Genomic DNA, 22752 nt, shown 5'->3' with positions numbered 1-22752 from the left:
TCATCCCCCATCAATCGGGGTGCCCTGTCCCATCAATCGGGGTGCATCCCCCATCAATCGGGGTGCCCTGTCCCATCAATCGGGGTGCATCCCCCATCAATCGGGGTGCATCCCCCATCAATCGGGGTGCATCCCCCATCAATGGGGTGCCCTGTCCCGGGGGGTACATCCCCCATCAATCAAGGTGCACTGTCCCATCAATGGGGTGCATCCCCCATCAATGGGGTGCCCTGTCCCATCAATGAGGTGCACCCCCCATCAATGGGGTTCCCTGTCCCATCAATCGGGGTTCATCCCCCATCAATCGGGGTACATCCCCCATCAATGGGTGCATCCCCCATCAATGGGGTTCATCCCCCATCAATGGGGTTCATCCCCCATCAATCGGGGTGCATCCCCGATCAATCGGGGTACCCTGTCCCGTCAATCGGGGTGCATCCCCCATCAATCAGGGTGCCCTGTCCCATCAATGGGGTTCATCCCCCATCAATCGGGGTTCATCCCCCATCAATCGAGGTGCATCCCCCATCAATCAGGGTGCCCTGTCCCATCAATGGGGTGCATCCCCCATCAATCGGGATGCATCCCCCATCAATCAGGGTGCCCTGTCCCATCAATGGGGTGCACCCCCCATCAATGGGGTGCCTGTCCCGGGGCTCCATCCCCCTCCCGCCGCTGACGGACGGCTCCAGGCGCGCATTCCCGGCGCGGTTGCCCCGGGGCAGCACCGGCCCCGCCCGGGGCTGGCAGCAGCTGCCGCCGAGCGGGGGCACGGCCGGGGCTGCGGGGTCACGGCCCGGCAGCTGGGCCGCCCCCCGAGCCCCCCGAGCCCCCCGAGCCCCCGGAGCCGCCGGGAGCCGATCACAGCCACCGGGAGCTATTCCCGGCTCTGACCCGGTGAAGGGCGGCCCCGAGGGGACCGAGCCGCCTCTCGCTGTGTCCCGGAGGTGCCACGGGACGGGACAGCGCTGTGGGGATGGGGGCGTCACCCTGGGGTCACCCACAGCCCTGCTCCGCTCTGCAATCGGGATTTTGGGGTGCTGTCAGTGTCGGGCATGAAACAACGCGAGCGCACACATTGCTGCTTTCAAGGCAAAAAAGAGAGGAGTTTAATTCTGACTCCAGCATTCTAAAAGTGACAGTGGGTTGGAGGGTGACAGTGCCACCTCTCCAATGACACCAGGCAGTCCAACAGTTCACTAAATTTCTCTTCTTCTATAAAAGAATGCAAAACAATAAATTTATTTACAGAAAGCGTGTGAGAAAGTTCGTTACAAGAATGTATTGTAAATTTAATGTACATTGATGAATGTAAATATCAAAAAGCTTAGAAAATCTTAAAAAATCAGAGCAACAGAGTCCCTGTTATAAGGATTGTGGTTATTAACAGGGTTCCTATTAACAGCATTGTCCCTGTTGTAGGAGCTTCTTCAAGCCAGCTCTAATGAGCTCTTGGAGGTCTAAAACACACCCAAGATAGCTCAGATACCCTTGGAGGCATAAAAATTGTTGTTTTCAAGGCAAAAAAGAGAGGAGTTTAATTCTGACTCCAGCATTTATGGATTTCTAAAAGTGACAGTGGATTGGAGGGTGACAGTGCCACACAATCCAACAGTTCACTAAATTTCTCTTCTTCTATAAAAGAATGCAAAACAATAAATTTATTTACAGAAAGTGTGTGAGAAAGTTCGTTACAAGAATGTAAACGTCAAAAAGCTTAGAAAATCTTAAAAAATCAGAGCAACAGGGTCCCTGTTATAAGGATTGTGGTTATTGACAGGGTTCCTATTAACAGCATTGTCCCTGTTGTAGGAGCTTCTTCAAGCCAGCTCTAATGAGTTCTTGGAGGTCTAGAACACACCCAAGATAGCTCAGATACCCTTGGAAGCACAAAAATCAGCTGGATGGCTTCTGTTGCATTGCTGGAAACAAAAAGGTTTAATAAAAAGCAAAATAACAAACAGAAAAACCAAGCTAAGAGCCAGAGGTTCTTGCTCTTAGCGAAACACCTCACAAAAGTCTTTAATTTCTGTGCTCATATCCTTTTCTAGTTAATTGCCCAGGCAGATTTTTTGGCTTGTTTCATCAGCTATCTATAAATTTGAAGTCCCCTAAGTCCTGTGAGGTGTCTTTTCACTCAATGGAAGAGAGAAACTTCTGAGCCTCTTTCAAACGTCCAAATCTCAGCGCTGATTGGTTTGACCACAAAAACTCACTTCCTTTTCTAAACCAGGGCGCTTTTTGAAGGAACAAAGGATAATTTTATCACTCCACCCACAAGAACCTCACTCCTACAACGTCCCCACCGCGCATCCCCCTCGGCTCTGGCGGCCCCAGCCCAAACCCCTTTTGGGGAGGGGGAGCGGGGGCTGCCCGAGCCCCCTCCCGCTGTATTTTTAGTCCTTTCCTTATAAGGTTCCCACGAATTTTGGGAGCTGGGAGAGGGATGAAGTCATGGCTGAGGTCATCCCGCCTCTCCCCCCTCCCTGGCCCGGCGCGGGCTCACCCCACAGGGAGCTTTTTGTGCGGGCTCCATTGAAATCCCCTGGCCCAGGCTGGCAGGAAACAAAGCCCTGCCCTGTCTGGCGGGGGCCCAGGCTGCGGGGGGGCTCCAGGGGCTCTCAAAGCTCCAGCCCAGGCAACAATTGGAGGCTCCCCCCCCTCCCCAGGCCCCCGGGACCCCCCCTTTGCACGCTCGGTGTCCCGGGTGTGAGCGGGGTTTGAGGGCAGGGCGCTGGCACTGCTCTTTTCAGCCCCCCCCAAAATCGGCGTGGTCCCCAAAATCTGCCCGTGTGCACCCCCCCAGTGGGTGCTGCCCATGGGGCCTGAGCACCCTGCTTGGGTCTGATGGGATTTGGGGTCAGGGAGCGAGGTGCAGCCCCAGCAGGGCGGTCAGGGGGTGACCCAGGCACCCGTGTCCCCGCCAGGGTCACGTTTGGTACCCCCAGGGTCACGTTTGGTCCCCCAGGGTCACGTTTGGTCCCCCCAGGGTCACATTTGGTACCCCCAGGGTCACATTTGGTACCCCCAGGGTCACTTTTGGTCCCCCCAGGGTTGTGTTTGGTACCCCCAGGGTTGTGTATGGTCACCCCAGGGTCACGTTTGGTCCCCCCAGGGTTGTGTTTGGTCCCCCCAGGGTCACATTTGGTCCCCCCAGGGTCACGTTTGGTACCCCCAGGGTCACGTTTGGTCCCCCCAGGGTCACGTTTGGTTCCCTCAGGGTCACGTTTGGTTCCCTCAGGGTCACATTTGGTCCCCCCAGGGTCACGCTTGGTCCCCCAGGGTCACTTTTGGTCCCCCCTGGGTTGTTTTTGGTACCCCCAGGGTTGTGTTTAGTACCCCCAGGGTCACTTTTGGTCCCCCCTGGGTTGTGTTTGGTACCCCCAGGGTCACATTTGGTACCCCCAGGGTCACATTTGGTACCCCCAGGGTCACATTTGGTTTCCCCAAGGTCATGTTTGGTCCCCCCAGGGTCGTGTTTGGTACCCCCAGGGTCACTTTTGGTACCCCCAGGGTCACATTTGGTTCCCCCAGGGTTGTGTATGGTCCCCCCAGGGTCACATTTGGTCCCCCCAGGGTCACATTTGGTCCCCCCAGGGTCGTGTTTGGTCCCCCCAGGGTCACATTTGGTCCCCCCAGGGTCACGTTTGGTCCCCCCAGGGTCACATTTGGTCCCCCCAGGGTCACATTTGGTCCCCCAGGGTCACATTTGGTACCCCCAGGGTCATGTTTGGTTCCCCCAGGGTCACATTTGGTCCCCCCAGGGTTGTGTTTGGTCCCCCCAGGTTCACATTTGGTTCCCCCAGGGTCACATTTGGTCCCCCCAGGGTTGTGTTTGGTCCCCCCAGGGTCGTGTTTGGTCCTGTTGTGGTCACACAGTGCTGAGGGACAGCCCAGGTCCCACTGGGAGCACTCCTGATCCCATGAGGGACATCCCTCATCTCACTGGGAACAGGCTGGGTCACATCAGGGACACACTCTGTCCTGTTGGGGACACACTCAACCCCTTTGGGGACACTCTTGGTCCTGTTGGGGACACATTTGGTCCCTCCAGTGACACCCTTACTCCTGTTGGTACACACTCAATGCCTTTGGGGACACTCTTGGTCCTGCTGGGGACACTCTCGATCCTGTTGGGGACAGTCTCAATCCTGTTGGGGACACTCTCAGTCCTGTTTGGGACACTCTCAATCCCTTTGGGGACATTCTTAGTCCTGTTGGGGACACTCTCGCTCCCGTTGGGGACATTTTTTTGTCCTGTTGGGGACATTTTTGGTCCTGTTGGGGACATTTTCAATCCCTTTGGGGACAGTCTCAGTCCTGTTGGGGACACTCTCAGTCCTGTTGGGGACACTCTCAATCCTTTTGGGGACACTCTCAATCTCTTTGGGGACATTTTCAATCCCTTTGGGGACACTCTCAGTCCTGTTGGGGACACTCTCAATCTCTTTGGGGACATTCTCAATCCTGTTGGGGACACTCTCAATCCCTTTGGGGACACTCTCACTCCCATTGGGGACACTCTCAGTCCTGTTGGGGACACTCTCAATCCTGTTGGGGACACTCTCAATCCCTTTGGGAACACTCTCACTCCCATTGGGGACACTCTCAATCCTGTTGGGGACATTTTCAATCCCTTTGGGGACACTCTCAGTTCTGTTGGGGACACTCTCAATCCCTTTGGGGACACTCTCAGTCCTGTTGGGGACACTCTCAGTCCTTTTGGGGACACTCTCACTCCCATTGGGGACACTCTCAATCTCTTTGGGGACACTCTCAGTCCTGTTGGGGACATTTTTGTCCTATTGGGGACACTCTTGGTGCCGGTCCCTCGGGCACCGCCCAGACCCGGCTCTTCCCCAAAGGCCCCGGCACTGTCCCCCATCCCCCCGGCTGGCTCCGAGCTTTCACCGCTTCCTCCCCTCCTCCTCCTCCTCCTCCTCCTGCTGCTGTGGGAGGAAGGGGCTCCCCTCCCCCGCCATCTGTGCCCCCTGATCGCTGTCAGCGCCGCAGGAATGCGGATTCATTTCGCCAGGAATGTCACCCCCCGCACGGCCCGAGCCGTCTCCGTCTCCTCCTCAGCATCCTCCACCCCCTTGCCGGGACCCCCCAGCTTTGGGGACCCCTCGGGGGGCTCGGGGGGCGCTGCTGCGGGGCTGTGTGATGGAACGCAGGCTCGGCGCCTGATTAAACTCATCACAAGGGGATATTTTTTTAAATTTTTTTTTTTCCTTAGGGTGTTTGGATCCGTTGGAGTTTCACCTTAAAAGGAATCTGTCGCCTTCAGGAGAGGAGGGGGCCGGGGCTTTCTCGGGGCTTTCTCGGGGGTTTCTCGGGGGGAGGAAGGCAGCTCGATGTCGGGTTCTTATCGCTTCTGGCTCTGAGCATCCCCGGGCGCGGGAAGCACCGAGCTAAATCGGGCACGGGGACGGGCAGGGTGATGCTGAGCACCCCCGCGGGTGCCAGCCATGCCAGGGCCGCCCGAGTCAGCGTGTGCCCCGTCCGGCTGTGACTCAGCCCTTTGCCCGGCATAAAGGAGCCCGTTCTTTCGGCTGTGTGCTGATTTATGCGCCTCTCCCCACGCCCGGCTGCACAACGGGGCGATTGAGCCCTGCACAGCCCCCCTGTACCCACCGCCCTCCGGCTCGGGGGGTCCTCACGGCGTTCTGGTGGTTCCCGGGGTGTGCGGGTTGTGCCGTGCATCGCCGTGGGCATGGGGGAACAATCCCCTGGGGGCATTGCCTTGGGAATGGGGAACATCCCCTGAGGGCATTGCCCTGGGAATGGGGAACATCCACTGGGAGCATTGCCCTGGGAATGGGGGAGAGCATTGCCCTGGGAATGGGGGAGAACATTGCCCTGGGAATGGGGAACATCCCCTGAGGGCATTGCCCTGGGAATGGGGAACATCCCCTGGGGGCATTGCCCTGGGAATGGGGGGGAACATTGCCCTGGGAATGGGGGAGAATCCTCCTGTGGGCACTGCCCTGGGGGCTTAATAGTCCTGAGGGCTGCACCACCTTGGGAATGGGGCAACATCCCCCAGGAGCATTGCCCTGGGAATGGGGGAACATCCTGGGGGCATTGCCCTGGGAGTGGGGGAACATCCCCTGAGGGCTGCAGCACCCTGGGAATGGGGAACATCCCCTGGGAGCATTGCCCTGGGAATGGGGGAACATCCTGGGAGCATTGCCCTGGGAATGGGGGAGAATCCTCCTGGGGACATTGCCCTGGGAATGGAGAACAATCCCATGGGAGCACTGCCCTGGGAATGGGGGAACAATCCCCTGGGAGCATTGCCGTGGGAATGGGGAACATCCCCTGGGGGCATTGCCTTGGAAATGGGGAACATCCCATGGGAGCATTGCCCTGGGAATGGGGGGGAATCCTCCTGGGGGCATTGCCCTGGGGGCTGAATAGTCCTGAGGGCTGCACCACCTTGGGAATGGGGCAACATCCCCCAGGAGCATTGCCCTGGGAATGGGGGAACACTTTCCTGGGGGCATTGCCCTGGGAATGGGGAACATCCCCTGGGGGCATTGCCCTGGGAATGGGGGGGAACATTGCCCTGGGAATTGGAGAAAACCCTTCTGGGGGCATTGCCCTGGGAATGGGGAACATCCCCTGGGAGCATTGCCCTGGGAATGGGGGAGAACATTGCCCTGGGTATGGGGGAACAATCCCCTCGGAGCATTGCCTTGGGAATGGGGAACATCCCCTGGGGGCATTGCCATGGGAATGGGGAACATCCCCTGGGAGCTGCAGCACCCTTGGAATGGGGAACATCCCCTGGGAGCACTGCCCTGGGAATGGGGGGGAACATTGACCTGGGAATGGGGGAACATCCCCTGGGGGCATTGCCCTGGGAATGGGGGAACAATCCCCTGGGGGCACTGCCCTGGGAATGGGGAACATCCCCTGGGAGCATTGCCCTGGGAATGGGGAACATCCCCTGGGGGCATTGCCCTGGGAATGGGGAACATCCCCTGGGGGCATTGCCCTGGGAATGGGGAACATCCTGGAGGCATTGCCCTGGGAATGGGGAACATCCCCTGGGGGCACTGCCCTGGGAATAGGGGGGAACATTGACCTGGGAATGGGGGAACATCCCCTGGGGGCATTGCCCTGGGAATGGGGAACATCCCCTGGGGGCATTGCCCTGGGAATGGGGAACATCCTGGAGGCATTGCCCTGGGAATGGGGAACATCCCCTGGGGGCACTGCCCTGGGAATGGGGAACATCCCCTGGGAGCATTGCCCTGGGAATGGGGAACATCCCCTGGGGGCATTGCCCTGGGAATGGGGAACATCCCCTGGGGGCATTGCCCTGGGAATGGGGAACATCCCCTGGGAGCATTGCCTTGGGAATGGGGAACATCCCCTGGGAGCATTGCCCTGGGAATGGGGGAAAATCCTCCTGGGGGCATTGCCCTGGGGGCTGAATAGTCCTGAGGGCTGCATCACCCTGGGCATGGGGGAACATCCCCTGAGGTCTGCATCACCCTGGGCATGGGGGAACATCTCCTCTGGGTGTTGTTCTGGGATCTGCATCACCCTGGGCATGGGGGAAAACCCTCCTGGGGGCACTGCCCTGCTGGGCTGCACCACCCTGGCACTGGAGCAGCGTCCCGGGGTTGCAGACCCTGCCCACCCTCTGCCACCCTGCCCCCATCAGCTCCTGGTTGAGCTCCAGCGCCTGCTCAACCATTTCCATGGCTCTGGGGGCTGCACCACCCCAGGGACTGTGGCCATGAAACTCTGGGGCTGTGCATTGTGCCAGAGATGGGGCAGCACCATCCCACCCATCCTGCCCCCAGATCCTGCCCCCAGGATCCCCACCAGGGCACCATCCCAGCCCTCCCTGTCAGTGCCATCCCCAGCCCTGCTGCCCCTGCCCCAGAGTGAGGAGAGCCAGCCCTGAGGGGAGGATGAGGCTTTATTAAATTAATTTTGGGTACATCCAGCATGGCTCAGCCCCCAGGGTCAGGCTGGGGGAGCCTGGGGTGATGTAGCCCAAAATGCTGAGTCCCAGGGTGCAGTTTGGGAGGGTCCCTAACCCCCAGCTGGACATCCTGGGGCAAATACTGGAGAGTTTGGAGAGGGAAGAGTGCAGGCAGTGGGGAAACACAGAATTTAAATTAAATACCAGATGGGTTCCTCCAGGCAACCCACCCAGGAGGAAACTCAAAATGAAGCAGGAGTCTCAGAGCAAACATGAGAATTTGTGAGGGTGCAACAGAACTTGGTGGTTCTTCACTCTGGAAAGGGGTGCAAAAAATCCATACAAACACGTTAAAAACACCTGGGTCAGGCTGCAGAGCCTGGGGTGATGTAGCCCAAAATGCTGAGTCCCAGGGGGGGTTTGTGGGGGTCCCTAAGCTCCAGCTGGACATCCTGGAGGATTTGGAGAGGGAATCTTGCAGGGAACGGGGAAACACAGAATTTAAATTAAATACAGCCACGGCAACCCACCCAGGAGGAAACTCAAAATGAAGCAGGGCAAACACGAGAATTTGGGTGGGCTGTGAGGGGGGCAACAGAACTTGGTGGTTCTTCACTCTGGAAAGGGGTGCAAAACATCCACACAAACACATTAAAAACCCACAGGGAGATGGGGAAGCATCAGGAGCGGGTGGGACGGGGAGGGCACCGGGTTCCGGCAGGAAGGAGCTACCAGAAGCTTCTGTCAGTCGTCCCCTGAGGAGCAGGGCTGCTGCTGGGCTCTGGGGCTCAGGACATCGTCCCCCAGAGCAGGGGACACGGGGCTCAGCTGCTTCGCCCTGAGGCTGCCGTCCCCAGGGCTGGGGGCCGGTGCTGGCATCACCCCCGCGGGCTCTGAGGGCATCTCCTGTGCGGGGGCAGCGCTGGAGGTGCCGTTCAGCAGCTCCTCGGTGAATTCGGGCAGCTCCTCCAGGCTGGGCTGGCGGTGCAGCCCGTTCTGAGCCCGGAGCTCACCCTCCCGCACCGCCGCCGGGGCCTCCTGCACCGTGGGCTCCTCCTCGCTGGATGAGGAGAGGGAGGAGCCTTCCTCTGCATCCCGGGACAGCTCGGGGTCTTCCTCTGCATCCCGGGACAGCTCGGGGTGTTCCTCTGCATCCCGGGACAGCTCGGGGTGTTCCTCTGCATCCCGGGACAGCTCGGGGTCTTCCTCTGCATCCCGGGACAGCTCGGGGTCTTCCTCTGCATCCCGGGGGAGTTTGGGGTCTTCCTCTACATCCCGGGACAGCTCAGAGCCTTCCTCTGCATCCCGGGGGAATTTGGAGCCTTCCTCTGCATCCCGGGGGAACTGAGAGCCTTCCTCTGCATCCTGGGAGAGTTTGGAGCCTTCCTCTGCATCCCGGGGGAACTGAGAGCCTTCCTCTGCATCCTGGGAGTGTTTGGGGTGTTCCTCTGCATCCTGGCAGAGCTCGGGATGTTCCTCTGTATCTCGGGACAGTTCCGAGCCTTCCTCTGCATCCCGGGGGAATTCAGAGCCTTCCTCTGCATCCCGGGACAATTCAGAGCCTTCCTCTGCATCCTGGGAGTGTTTGGGGTGTTCCTCTGCATCCTCAGAGTGTTCTCCTGCATCCTGGGAGAGCTCGGGGTGTTCCTCTGCATCCCGGGACAGTTCAGAGCCTTCCTCTGCATCCCGGGAGAGTTTGGGGTCTTCCTCTGCATCCGGGGAGAGCTCAGAGCCTTCCTCTGCATCCCGGGGGAACTGAGAGCCTTCCTCTGCATCCTGGGAGGGTTTGGGGTCTTCCTCTGCATCCTGGGAGAGCTCAGAGTGTTCCCCTCCATCCCGGCAGAGCTCGGGGTGTTCCCCTCCATCCCGGCAGAGCTCAGGGTGTTCCCCTCCATCCCGGCAGAGCTCAGAGTGTTCCCCTCCATCCCGGCAGAGCTCAGGGTGTTCCCCTCCATCCCGGGGGAGCTCAGAGTGTTCCCCTCCATCCCGGCAGGGCTCAGGGTGTTCCCCTCCATCCCAGGAGAGCTCTCTCCCGCCAGGACCCTGCCCAGTCTCTGCCACCCTCGCCCCCATCAGCTCCTGGTTGAACTCCAGCGCCTGCTCCACTATTTCCAAAATGCCTGAGGCTTTCATGAGCTCCACTGGCAGCTCAGCTGTGTCGGGGATGTCTGGGAGCACCTCTGGAGAGTCTCCCTGCCCCGGCGCAGGGCAAGGAGGGCTCTCACTGCCCACGGCTTCCTCCTCCATGCCTGGCTGCTCTTCCAGAGCCTTCTCTGCTTCATCAGGCACTGCCTGGGCCTGGAGCTCTGCTGTGGCCTCGGCTGTGTCATGGAGAGCTGTGCTGGGCTCATCCTCATCTTCCTCCTCCTCCTCCTCCTGCCCTGCCAGCCCCAGCGTGGTTGTTGCTCCAGTGCCATCCCCCTCCAGCTCAGCTCTGCTGTGGAGCTCCTCATCTGGATCTTCTCGGTGCTCTGGTCCCTGCCATGCTGTGGCACCCTGGGCTGGCTCACCAGAACCTCCTGATGATGGTTCCACCACCCCCAGGCAGGTGGGATCTTCTTCTGGGCCTTCCTCCGGCCCAGCTGTGCTGTGGAGCTCCTCATCTGGATCTTCTGGCTGCTCTGGTCCCTGCCATGCTGCAGAGCCTGTGGCACCCTGGGCTGGCTCACCAGAACTTCCTGCTGATGGTTCCATCACCCCAGGGCAGCTGGGATCTTCTTCTGGGCCTTCCTCCAGCTCAGCTGTGCCCTCCTCATCCTCTGGCACCTCGGGTTCCTCAGTGGGCACCTCCATACCCTCATCTGGATCAGCAGCCAGATCTTCTGGGTGCTCTGGTCCCTGCCATGCTGTGGCACCCTGGGCTGGCTCACCAGAACCTCCAGCTGATGGTTCCATCACCCCAGGGCAGCTGGGATCTTCTTCTGGGCCTTCCTCCAGCTCAGCTGTGCCCTCCTCATCCTCTGGCACCTCAAGTTCCTCAGTGGGCACCTCCATACCCTCATCTGCTCCTGCAGCAAGCACCTCCAGGTGCTCTGTGCCCTCTGGCCGTGGAGATGCTTCCCCAGGAGCCCCCAGATCATCTTGGCCACCTTCAGCTGCTTCCACTTGAATTTCTTCAAAGTCCTCAGGGATCTCAGCTTCCTCTGAGCTGGACACCTCTTGGTTGGGAGCAGAGACCATGAAATAACCTTCCTCCTCAGCCTCCTCTTCCTCCCGTTCGGGGCTCTCTGGCACGCTGGCAGTCAGTGGCTGGTCCCTCCCTTGCTGCCACCCTTCACCCTGCTGGGCTGTGGCACACACAGGAGCTGTCCCTGGGGTCTCCTCGCTCTCTGCAGGGTTTGGGCTGGGTGTCCCCATCATCATCTCCTCCCGGTAGAGGTGCAGGGGGGTGCAGTCTGGCAGTGTGTCCTCCAGCTCCACCCTCCTGCCCGTGCCCACCGCCAGCTCTGCGGCTCTGGGGGTCTCCTCTAATGCCCACTCAGTGTCCTCACCTGGCACCTGCCCCGGTGCCACCAATTCTGTGGGTTCTGTGTCTCTGGTGGCTTCCTCCACTGCCCACTCACCTGGCACCTGCCCCGGTGCCACCAGCTCTGGGGCTCTGGGGGTGTCCTCTAGTGCCCACTCAGTGTCCTCACCTGGCACCTGCCCCGGTGCCACCAGCCCTGAGCTCTCCAGCTCTGCCAGCTCTGCGGCTCTGGGGGTCTCCTCCAACGCCCACTCGCTGTTCTCACCTGGCACCAGCCCTGGTGCCACCAGTTCTGTGGGTTCTGTGTCTCTGGTGGCTTCCTCCACTGCCCACTCACCTGGCACCTGCCCCAGTGCCACCAGCCCTGAGCTCTCCAGTTTTGGGGGCTCTGTGTCTCTGGGGGTCTCCTCCAATGCCCACTCACTGTTCTCATCTGGCACCAGCCCTGGTGCCACCAATTCTGTGGGTTCTGTATCTCTGGGGGTCTCCTCCAGTGCCCACTCGCTGTTCTCACCTGGCACCAGCCCTGGTGCCACCAGCTCTGCCAGCTCTGTGTCTCTGGTGGCTTCCTCCAATGCCCACTCACCTGGCACCTGCCCCGGTGCCACCAGCTCTGGTCTCCCCAGCTGCCCCAGCTCTGGGCTGAGCCCCTCAGCCCCATCCTCACCCTGCAGCTGCCCTGGTTCCTGTGGAGCCTCTGCCAGCTCCTGGCTGTGCCCTGGCCCGGGGGCACCTGCAGGGGCTGGCTCAGGCTGTGCCACCCTGCCCTGCTGTGCCAGCGCCTGCTGCTGCCTCATCTCCTGGCTCCTGGCATCTCCTTCATCATCCTCCTGGGCCTCCTCCAGCTCTGCTGGCCCTGAGCCACCTCCCTCCTCTCTTTCCAGCCTTCCTGCCCTGCTCGGGGTGTCACCTGCCCAGGCTGGCTCCTCAGTGTCCCCTTCTGTCACCTCCCAGTCCTCTGGGCAGGGCTCTTGGGCACTGCCATCGTCACCCCCCTGTGCCCAGGGCTCCTGTCCTGGCTCCGGCTCCTCCTGTTCCTCCTCTTCTCCTTCCTGCAGCTCCTCAGGCTCCTCTGGGGCTCTGCTGTCCCCCTCCAGGGTGTCACCTGCCTCTCCTGCCCCAAGGTCTCCTGCCCCAAGATCTTCTGCCTCAGAGCCTTCTCCTGCTCCATGATCTTCTCCTGCCCCAAGATCTTCTCCTGCCCCAAGATCTCCTACCCTATGGTCTTCTCCTGCCCCAAGATCTTCTCCTGCCCCAAGATCTCCTACCCTATGGTCTTCTCCTGCCCCAAGATCTTCTCCTGCCTCAGAGTCTTCTCCTGCCCCATGATCTTCTCCTACCTTATGGTCTTCTCCTGTCTTGAAGCCTTCTCCTACCCCATGGTCTTCTCCTGCCCCAAGGTCTTCTCCTGTCCCAAGGTCTTCTCCTACCCTATGATCTTCTCCTGTCCCAAGGTCTTCTCCTGCCTCAGAGTCCTCTCCTGGCTGAAGATCTTCTCCTGCCCCAAGATCTTCTCCTACCCCATGGTGTTCTCCTGCCTCATGGTCTTCTCCTGCCCCAAGATCTTCTCCTGCCCCGAGGTCTTCTCCTGCTCCAAGGTCTTCTCCTGGCTCAAGATCTTCTCCTGCCCCATGGTGTTCTCCTGCCTCAGAGTCTTCTCCTGCCCCAAGATCTTCTCCTATCCCATGGTCTTCTCCTGCCCCAAGATCTCCTGTCTCAGAGCCTTCTCCTGCCCCAAGATCTTCTCCTGCCCCAGGGTCTTCTCCTGCCCCAGGGTCCTCTCCTGCCATGGGGTCCTGTCCCACCCTGTGATCCTCCCCTCCCAGCACCTCCCTGCTGGCCTCTCCCTTTTCTCCCTCACCACCTTCCCCTGTGCCCGTGTCCTCCCGTGCCACAGCGTCTCCCTCAGCTCCTGTGGCAGCCTCCTCTGCTGGGATGGCCTCAGGGACACCCGAGGGCTCCTGCTCTGGACTCAGCTCCTGTTCCCTTCCCTCCTCTGCAGCCAGGTCCACCTCACAGCTGGGCATTTCCTGCTCTGCATCAGCAGAGTCCTGCTCCAGGTGACCTTCTGTGGGCACAACCAGGTGGCTTTGCACAAGGACAGCAGCAGCAGCTTCCACTTCTCCGTGGGGACATTCCTCTTCTTGCACATCTGCTCTTTCTTCCTGGAAATCTCCCTTCTCCTCCTCCTCCTCATCCTCTGAGGGGTGTGATGGCTCCGTGCTGGGCGTCTGCGCCTTCTCCTGCTCTGGTTTTTCCCAGCTGGTCTCTGTGTGCCCAGGCAGGTCCTCATCCCCTTCCTGGGCCTCCATTTCTGGGTCCCTTGGGCTCAGCACTGCAGGAACCTCCTCCTCTTCCTCCTCCTCCTCCTCCTCCCAGGCTCCCAGATCTTCCTGGCTCCCCGAGGCACCCAAGGGAGGGTCCATGCTCAGTGGGGATGAAGCTGAGTCCTGCAGGGTGCTGCTCTCTCCAGCCAGCCCCTGGAGCATCACCTCCTCATCCTCGGGGCTCTCCCCATCCTCAGATCCCTCCTGCCCTTCCCCAGGCCCCTCGGGCACAGCCTTGGTGGGGAAAACGGGGCTGGGGGCATGGATATTCCACGTGGAGCTGGGTGTGGGCTCCTCTTCAGGCTGAGCATCATCTCCCATCTCCTTGAGGGCATCCTCCAGTGCCTCACTGACCAGCTGGGCCGGGTACTGCAGCCTGTGGGCAGCTCCCAGGAGCTGCAGGCTGGCACTGCCACCGTCCCCTGAGGCTCTGGACAGGGGACACTCCATCCCTGGGCTCATTGCTGCCTCATCTCCTCCTGGCCAGGCAGGACCGTCCCCCCCATACCTCTCCTGCTCGGGGGAGAGGGGAAGGGAGGCTCTGCCTGCCTGGGGAGGGCTGGCAGTGGGAGCCCCCAGCCCTCCAGCCCTGCTGGCAGCGCTGCCATGGAGGGCTGAGGTGATTTTCTGGAGCTCCCTGGCGCTTTGGGGTGTCAGGGTGACACTTTGGGGTGTCAGGGTGGCGCTTTGGGGCTGTTTTGTCACCCTGGGGAAGGGGGTGCAGGGCAGCACCCGCCTGCCCTCGGGGCTCGCTGGTGCCGCTTTGCCGCTGCTCAGCTCCAGTTTGAGATCTGCAAAGAGCAAGGAGGAACCATGAGCCTCTCCCAGCCCTGCCCTGGCTGCCTCTGGCTGCCCCCTCTCCTATTTTTAACCAGCCCCTTCTTGGAAAGTGGGAAATTCCTCCCTCCTGAGTGCAGCGGATGCTGCGGCTCCCGGGGGATTTGTGCCCAGCTGTCGCAGACATCTTCTATCAAAAATCCTTCCCTTAGGATCTGTTCCTCCTGAGAAGCTGAGAGGCCTCCGGAACAAAATGTAACCAATGGTTATCTGCTGCTGTGGAATGCAACAGGTGGATCTGGGATTGGGCTCATGTGGTTGTTTCTAATTAATGGCCAATCACAGCCCAGCTGGCTCAGACTCTGAGCCACAAACCTTTGTTATCATTCTTTCTTTTTCTATTCTTAGCCAGCCTTCTGATGAAATCCTTTCTTCTATTCTTTTAGTACAGTTTTAATATAATATATATCATAAAATAATAAATCAAACCTCCTGAAACATGGAGTCAGATCCTCATCCCTCCCCTCATCCTCACACGCAGCTGCAGCCACAGCTGGGCCCTGCTGCTGGGCCAAGTGTGCAGGTGACAAAGCTTTCCTTGGGATTTTCATTTGGTGTTTTTTTTGGTTTGTTTTGAGGAAAAAGGAAATGCTCAGCTGGTTAGCGCAGCCCTCCCATCCTGTGCTGCCCTTCCCATGAAAGGAAGGGAATTAAAAACGAGGCGAAGGAGCAGATAAGGCTGGTGAAGGAGCAGATAAGGCTTATCTGGGATGTGAGCCCCGTGCCAAGAGCCACCCCCCTGGCCGCTGTTCACACCTTCCTATCACTGGCAGGAAAATGCAGGGAAATGTGTCTGAAAAATCCGCATTTAAACACATCTAACCTCTAGAAATGTGTCTGAATCCGCATTTAAACACATCTAAACTCCACCAGGAAAATGTGTCTAAATCCACACTTAACCTCCCCAGGAAAATGTGTCTAAATCAAATTTAAACACATGTAAACCCCCCCTAGAAAATGCAGGGAAATGTGTCTGAATCCACATTTAAACCTCCCCAGGAAAATGCAGGGAAATATGCCTAAATCCACATTTAAACACATGTAAACCTCCCCAGGAAAATGCAAGGAAATGTGTCTGAATCCACATTTAAACACATGTAAACCCCCCCTAGAAAATGCAGGGAAATGTGTCTGAATCCACATTTAAACACATCTAACCTCTAGAAATGTGTCTAAATCCACATTTAAACACATCTAACCTCTAGAAATGTGTCTAAATCCGCATTTAAACACATCTAACCTCTAGAAATGTGTCTAAATCCGCATTTAAACACATCTAACCTCTAGAAATATGTCTGAATCCGCATTTAAACACATCTAACCTCTAGAAATGTGTCTGAATCCACATTTAAACACATCTAAACTCCACCAGGAAAATGTGTCTAAACCCACACTTAACCTCCCCAGGAAAATGTGTCAAAATCCACATTAAACCTTCCTAAGGAAAATGCAGGGAAATGTGTCTAAATCCACATTTAAACACATGTAAACCTCCCCAGGGAAATGTGTCTAAACCCACATTTAAACCTCCCCAGGAAAATGCAAGGAAATGGGTCTGAATCCACATTTAAACACATGTAAACCTCCCCTAGAAAATGCAGGGAAATGTGCCTAAATCCACATTTAAACACATCTAACCCCTCCCCAGGAAAATGTATCAAAATCCACATTAAACCTTCCCAAGGAAAATGCAGGGAAATGTTTCTGAATCCACATTTAAACACATGTAAACCCCCCCTAGAAAATGCAGGGAAATGTGTCTGAATCCACATTTAAACACATCTAACCTCTAGAAATGTGTCTAAATCCACATTTAAATGCATCTAACCTCCACCAGGAAAATGTGTCTAAACCCACATTAAACCTTCCCAAGGAAAATGCAGGGAAATGTGTCTGAATCCACATTTAAACACATGTAAACCTCCCCCTAGAAAATGCAGGGAAATGTGCCTAAATCCACATTTAAACACATTTAAACCTCCCCAGGAAAATGTGTCTAAACCACATTTAAACTTCCCCAGGAAAATGCAGGGAAATGTGTCTGAATCCACATTTAAACATGTCTAACCCCCATCAGAAAAATGTGCCTAAATCCACATTTAACCCCCCCCAGGAAAAGGTATCTAAATCCACATTTAAACCCATTTAAACCCCTCAGGAAAAGGTGTCTAAATCCACATTTAAACCCATTTAACTCCCCCAGGAAAATGTGTCTAAATCCACATTTAAACCCATTTAACCCCCCAGGAAAAGGTGCTTAAACCCACATTTAAACCCATTTAACCCCCCAGGAAAAGGTGCTTAAACCCACATTTAAACCCATTTAACCCCCCAGGAAAATGTGTCTAAATCCACATTTAAACCCATTTAACCCCTCAGGAAAATGTATCTAAACCCACATTTAAACCCATTTAAACCCTCCCAGGGGTGGCACCGGGGGTCCCTTACCTCTCACCCCGCTGGTCCCCCTGAATTCCCCGGCGGGCACCTGCAGGCGGCTGCTCTCGGCTTCCAGCAGCGTCCTGGGGGAGAGGAGAGGGGCTGGGGGGTGCTGGGGGCTCCCTGTGCCCCCTAGGCTGGGTAAACTGAGGCACGGGTGCCTGCGCTGCTATGGACACAGGGGGCATCAGGGTGGGTAAACTGAGGCACGGGTGCCTGCGCTGCTATGGACACAGGGGGCATCAGGGTGGGTAAACTGAGGCACGGGTGCCTGCGCTGCTATGGACACAGGGAGCATCAGGGTGGGTAAACTGAGGCACGGGTGCTTGAGCTGCTATGGACACAGGGGGCATCAGGGTGGGTAAACTGAGGCACGGGTGTTTGTGGCATCAGGGCAGGTAAACTGAGGCACGGCTGGTTCTGCTGCTATGGACATAGGGTGTGAGGGTGGGTAAACTGAGGCACAGCTGCTTGTGCTGCTCTGGACACAGGGGGCATCAGGGCAGGTAAACTGAGGCACGGGTGCTTGTGCTGCTCTGGATGTGCTGCTCTGGACACAGAATGTCAGGGCAGGTAAACTGAGGCACAGGTGCTTGAGCTGCTCTGAACATGGGGGGTCAGAGCGGGTAAACTGAGGCACGGGTGCTTGTGGCATCAGGGCAGGTAAACTGAGGCACGGGTGCCTGCGCTGCTATGGACACAGAGGGCATCAGGGTGGGTAAACTGAGGCACGGCTGCTTGTGGCATCAGGGCAGGTAAACTGAGGCATGGGTGCTTGTGCTGCTATGGATGTGCTGCTCTGGACACAGAGGGTCAGGGCAGGTAAACTGAGGCACGGCTGGTTCTGCTGCCATGGACACAGGGCAGGTAAACTGAGGCACAGGTGCTTGAGCTGCCCTGAACATGGGGGGTCAGAGCGGGTAAACTGAGGCACAGGTGCCTGTGGCATCGGGGCAGGTAAACTGAGGCACGGCTGGATGTGCTGCTATGGACACAGGGGGCATCAGGGTGGGTAAACTGAGCCACGGGTGCTTGAGCTGCTATGGACACAGGGTAGGTAAACTGAGGCACGGGTGTTTGTGGCATCAGGGCAGGTAAACTGAGGCACGGCTGGTTCTGCTGCTATGGACATAGGGTGTGAGGGTGGGTAAACTGAGGCACGGGTGCTTGTGCTGCTCTGGATGTGCTGCTCTGGACACAGAATGTCAGGGCAGGTAAACTGAGGCACAGGTGCTTGAGCTGCCCTGAACATGGGGGGCTAGAGTGGGTAAACTGAGGCACAGGTGCTTGTGGCATCAGGGTGGGTAAACTGAGGCACGGCTGGTTCTGCTGCTCTGGACACAGGGCAGGTAAACTGAGGCACGGCTGCCTGTGTTGCTATGGACACAGGGTGTAAGGGCAGGAAAACTGAGGTGTGGCTGATTGTACTGCTCTGGACACAGGGGGCATCAAGGTGGGTAAACTGAGGCACGGCTGCCTGTGCTGCTATGGACACAGGGGGCATCAAGGTGGGTAAACTGAGGCACGGGTGCTTGTGCTGCTCTGGATGTGCTGCTCTGGACACAGAACATCAGGGTGGGTAAACTGAGGCACGGCTGTTCTGCCAGACACAGGGCAGGTACACTGAGGCACGGCTGGTTCTGCCGGACACAGGGCAGGTAAACTGAGGCACGGCTGTTCTGCCGGACACAGGACGGGTAAACTGAGGCACGGCTGGTTCCGCTGCCCTGGCCCGGCTCGGTACGGAGCCCGACGGAGCCCCCCTCGCTGCCGTGCCCCGTCCCCTCCCCCCGAGGCCCGGATTAATGTCCCCGCCCGGTGACATCACGCTCGGCCGGGCAGGGCCAGCCCCATTCTCATGCTAATTGTCCCCCCCTCCCCGGTCCCTTTGTGCGGGGCCATCGGGAGGGAAGGAAGGGCCGCTCCGGGGGCACGGCGCTGTCCCCGCGGTGCCCCCGCCCAGCTGTGCCCGCCGCGGTGCCCACCCCGAGCTCACCTGTAGGTCGCCACTTCCAGGCTCAGGGACATCTTGAGGTGCATCAGCTGCTGCCTGTCCTCCAGCACCCGGGCGATCTGCACCCGCAGGCTCTGCTGCTCCTGCTCCAGCGCCTCCATGGCCAGCTGCGGGCACCACAGGGGGGTCATGGGGGGCTCAGGGTCACCCCCAGCCCTGCCCGAGCCCCCCAGATCCCCGCGGGGTTCGGGATCCCCGCAGGATGCTCAGGGACAGGAGCCTGGAGCTCGTTTTAACACCCGGGGCTGAGGATGGGGCGGGATGAGGAGAGAATGGGAAGAGGGAGGAAAGGCCGAGGTGATTCACAGCGAGGGAAAGAAACAACTCCATGGGCAGCTGCGGGCAGCACAGGGGGGTCAGGGCCGCCCCCAGCCCTGCCCGAGCCCCCCAGCTCCCCACGGGGTTCGGGATCCCTGCAGGATGCTCAGGGGATGAGCCTGGAGCTCATTTTAGCACCGGGGGCTGAGGATGCGGCGGGATGAGGAGAGGATGGGAAGAGGGAAGAGAGGCTGGGCTGATTCACAGCGAGGGAAAGAAACAACTCCATGGGCAGCTGCGGGCAGCACAGGGGGGTCAGGGTCACCCCCAGCCCTGCCCGAGCCCCCCAGCTCCCCACGGGGTTCGGGATCCCCGCAGGATGCTCAGGGACGAGCCTGGAACTCATTTTAACACCAGGGGTTGAGGATGAGGGAGAAGAGGGAGGAAAGGCCAGGGTGATTCACGGCCAGCGAGGGAAGAAACAACTCCATGGCCAGCTGCGGGCACCACAGAGGGGTCAGGGGGGCTCAGGGTCACCCCCAGCCCTGCCCGAGCCCCCCAGGTCCCCGCGGGGTTCGGGATCCCCGCAGGATGCTCAGGGGATGAGCCTGGAGCTCCTTTTAGCACCGGGGGCTGAGGATGGGGCAGGATGAGGAGAGGATGGGAAGAGGGAGGAAAGGCTGGGCTGATTCACAGCGAGGGAAAGAAACAACTCCATGGGCACCACAGGGGGGTCAGGGGAGCTCAGGGCCGCCCCCAGCCCTGCCCGAGCCCCCCAGGTCCCCACGGGGTTCGGGATCCCATCAGGATGCTCAGGGGATGAGCCTGGAGCTCATTTTAGCACCGGGGGCTGAGGATGAGGGAGATGAGCAGGGGATGGGGAGAGGAACGAAAGGCTGAGGTGATTGGGAAAGAAACAACTTCATGGCTCTGCTGCTCCTGCTCCAGGGCCTCCATGGGCAGCTGCGGGCAGCACAGGGGGCGTCAGGGGGCTCAGGGTCACCCCCAGCCCTGCCCGAGCCCCGCAGACCTGGGCAGGGCTCGGTGGCTCCGCTGATCCCCGCAGGATGCTCAGGGACGAGCCTGGAGCTCATTTTAGCACCTGAGGGGCTGAGGATGGGGCGGGATGAGGAGAGAATGGGAAGAGGGAGGAAAGGCCGGGCTGATTCACGGCCAGCGAGGGAAAGAAACGACTCCATGGGCACCACAGGGGGGGTCAGGGCCGCCCCCAGCCCTGCCCGAGCCCCACCGGTCCCCGCAGGGCTCGGGATCCCCGTAGGATGCTCAGGGATGAGCCTGGAGCTCATTTTAACACCAGGGGCTGAGGATGGGGGAAATGAGCAGGGCTGAAAGGGGACGGGAAGAGGGAGGAAAGGCCGGGCTGATTCACGGCCAGCGAGGCAAAGAAACAACTCCATGGGCACCACAGGGGGCGTCAGGGCCGCCCCCAGCCCCGCCGGTCCCCGCAGACCTGGGCAGGGCTCCGTGGCTCCGCTGATCCCCGCAGGATGCTCAGGGACGAGCCTGGAGCTCATTTTAACACCAGGGGCTGAGGATGGGGGAAATGAGCAGGGCAGAAAGGGGACGGGAAGAGGGAGGAAAGGCCGGGCTGATTCACGGCCAGCGTGGGAAAGAAAGAACTTTCAGCAGAGCAGCGGAGGCGGCGGCATCCTCTGCCCCGGGACACCCAGGGCTGCTCCCAGGAGCTGGAACAAAGGGAGACCCTTCCCCGGGCAGTGGTGACGCCGCTCCCGGTATTTCCAGCCCGCTCCGCCTCCACCCTCCCTGCTCTGAATCGCTTTTGCAGCTGTCGGATCGCAGCTGCAGCGAACTCGCTGCGAGTTTGGGAGTTTGTCCTTCCTGCCGCGGCCGCCCCGGGATCCGCAGCCCGGAGCTCGGGCAGGGTGCTGGGGGAGCCCCCGGTGCTGGGGGAGCCCCCGGTGCCTGCTGCTGCCCCCCTGCACTTTGGTGGCCCCGGGTTTCTGTTGTCCCCAGGGACAGGGATGTCCCCAAGCCGCTTTGCTCTTCCTCCCGCCCTCCCCAGCTTCCTCGGCAGCTCCATCCCTTCCCTCGGGTTTGTTCGCTCTGTTCGCCTCCCCCCATCCATCTCTCGCATCTCTTTGCTCAGGGTCGTGTCCTGCGTGCCCACCCAGCCACCCCCAGCCCCTCTGCTGTCCCCTTTCCTGGGGATTTTCACTCGCCTGGAACTTTTCTGCCTCCCCGCGCTGCTCCTGCCACTGCCGGGCCAGGCTCTCCTCCAGCATCTCCTTGCGAGCTTTGAGCCCCGCCAGGTCCTTCTCCAGGTGCTGCAGCTGCAGCTGGCTCTGCTGGTTGTCCTCCACCGCCTTCCAGAGGTTCTCCTTGGCCTGGCACAGGGAACCTTCCAGCTGAGCCACCTCTGCCTTGTAGGTCTCCACCGCCCCTTTCCAGATCTCCGAGAGCCTCTTGGAGTAATCCTCCACCTCCACCGGCTGCAAAGCCACGGGGGCGCAGCGGAAACTCTCCAGGCTGTGGGAGAAAGTGGCGATCTCCTGGTCCAGCCCCGCTTTCTCCTCCTCGTGTACCTCCAGCAAGGCTTCCACCTCCTTCTCCAGCTGCACAGCTCTCTCCTTCAGCCAGATCTGCGCTCTCCTCTCCTCCTCCAGCTCCTTCCTGCTCAAGGACAGCTCCTTCTTGGCTTCTTCTCGGGCTGCCTGCTCCTTCTGGCACCTGCTTCTCACCTGCTGCACCTCCTCGTACAGGTTGTCCCTGGCCAGCTCGGCCGTGCACTTGTCCCTGAAGGCGACATCCAGCGCGTCCCGCAGGGCTCGCAGCTCCTCCTCGTACTTGGCCCTCCACGAGTCCCCGGCCGGGCCGCTCTTGCTGCTCTGGATTTCAGCTCGCAGCACCTCGTTCTCCTCCTCCAGGAACTTCACGCGGGCCAGGTACGCCTCCAGGCGCTTGTTGAGGTCCCACATCTGCAGCGATTCCTCTCGCAGGGCTCTCGGCCCTGCCAAACTCTCCGTGCTCAGCATGGCCAGGAGGATGCGGGGAGCAGGCGAGGCAGAGCGGGGGAGGCGGGGAGGGAAGCGAGTGCCTGCGAGCGGAGGGGAGCGCAGCTATTCATACCCTGCTGCCGAGTGGGAGGCCCCCGAGACCCGGGCGAGCAGCCGGATTTAACCCTTGCACAGCCGAGCCGGCTCCAGCACACGTGGGCTCCACGCTTGAGCTCGGATTTCCCGGCCGTGAGGAAGAGCAAGGTGCTGCTTCCAACTTCGGGAGGGTGATTTGAGGGCTTGGATCCTGTCCCTAAAGGCCGAGGGCCATGCCAGGGAGCTGGAGGGCTGCCGTGGGGCTCGGCGAGGAGCTTGGGAGGTGTCCAAGGGCGCTTGGCAGATGCTCAGCCCGGCTGCAGCATCCCTCGGTGGTGGCTTGTGTTGGGGAAGATGGAGCAGGAAAGCCTTACAAATATGATTGTCTGGCAAAAGAT

General features: G+C 59.4%; 1 protein-coding gene across 3 annotated transcripts; it reads right to left on the bottom strand.

Annotated features, from left to right (window-relative positions):
* Positions 1-7918: 7918 nt before the first annotated feature.
* On the bottom strand, positions 7919-22346 carry NES (nestin). Of its 3 annotated transcripts, none has more exons than XM_077192063.1 (5): positions 21485-22346; positions 19008-19132; positions 17021-17094; positions 11513-14526; positions 7919-11440 (listed from the first exon to the last, which is right to left on the bottom strand). In XM_077192063.1, the coding sequence occupies exons 1-5, from the start codon at positions 22295-22297 to the stop codon at positions 8687-8689; spliced, it is 6780 nt and encodes a 2259-aa protein (XP_077048178.1). In that variant the 5' UTR covers positions 22298-22346; the 3' UTR covers positions 7919-8686. The 3 variants fall into 3 exon arrangements, with proteins under 3 accessions (XP_077048178.1, XP_077048179.1, XP_077048177.1); XM_077192064.1 differs by having other exon boundaries at positions 11585-14526; XM_077192062.1 differs by having other exon boundaries at positions 7919-14526.
* Positions 22347-22752: the final 406 nt, after the last annotated feature.

The sequence above is a fragment of the Agelaius phoeniceus genome, chromosome 31 (assembly GCF_051311805.1).
Source record: "Agelaius phoeniceus isolate bAgePho1 chromosome 31, bAgePho1.hap1, whole genome shotgun sequence".
NCBI classification, from domain to species: Eukaryota; Metazoa; Chordata; class Aves; order Passeriformes; family Icteridae; genus Agelaius; species Agelaius phoeniceus.
The sequence above is the reverse complement of the archived record's forward strand: the minus strand, read 5'-3'. Positions and strand labels throughout refer to the sequence as shown.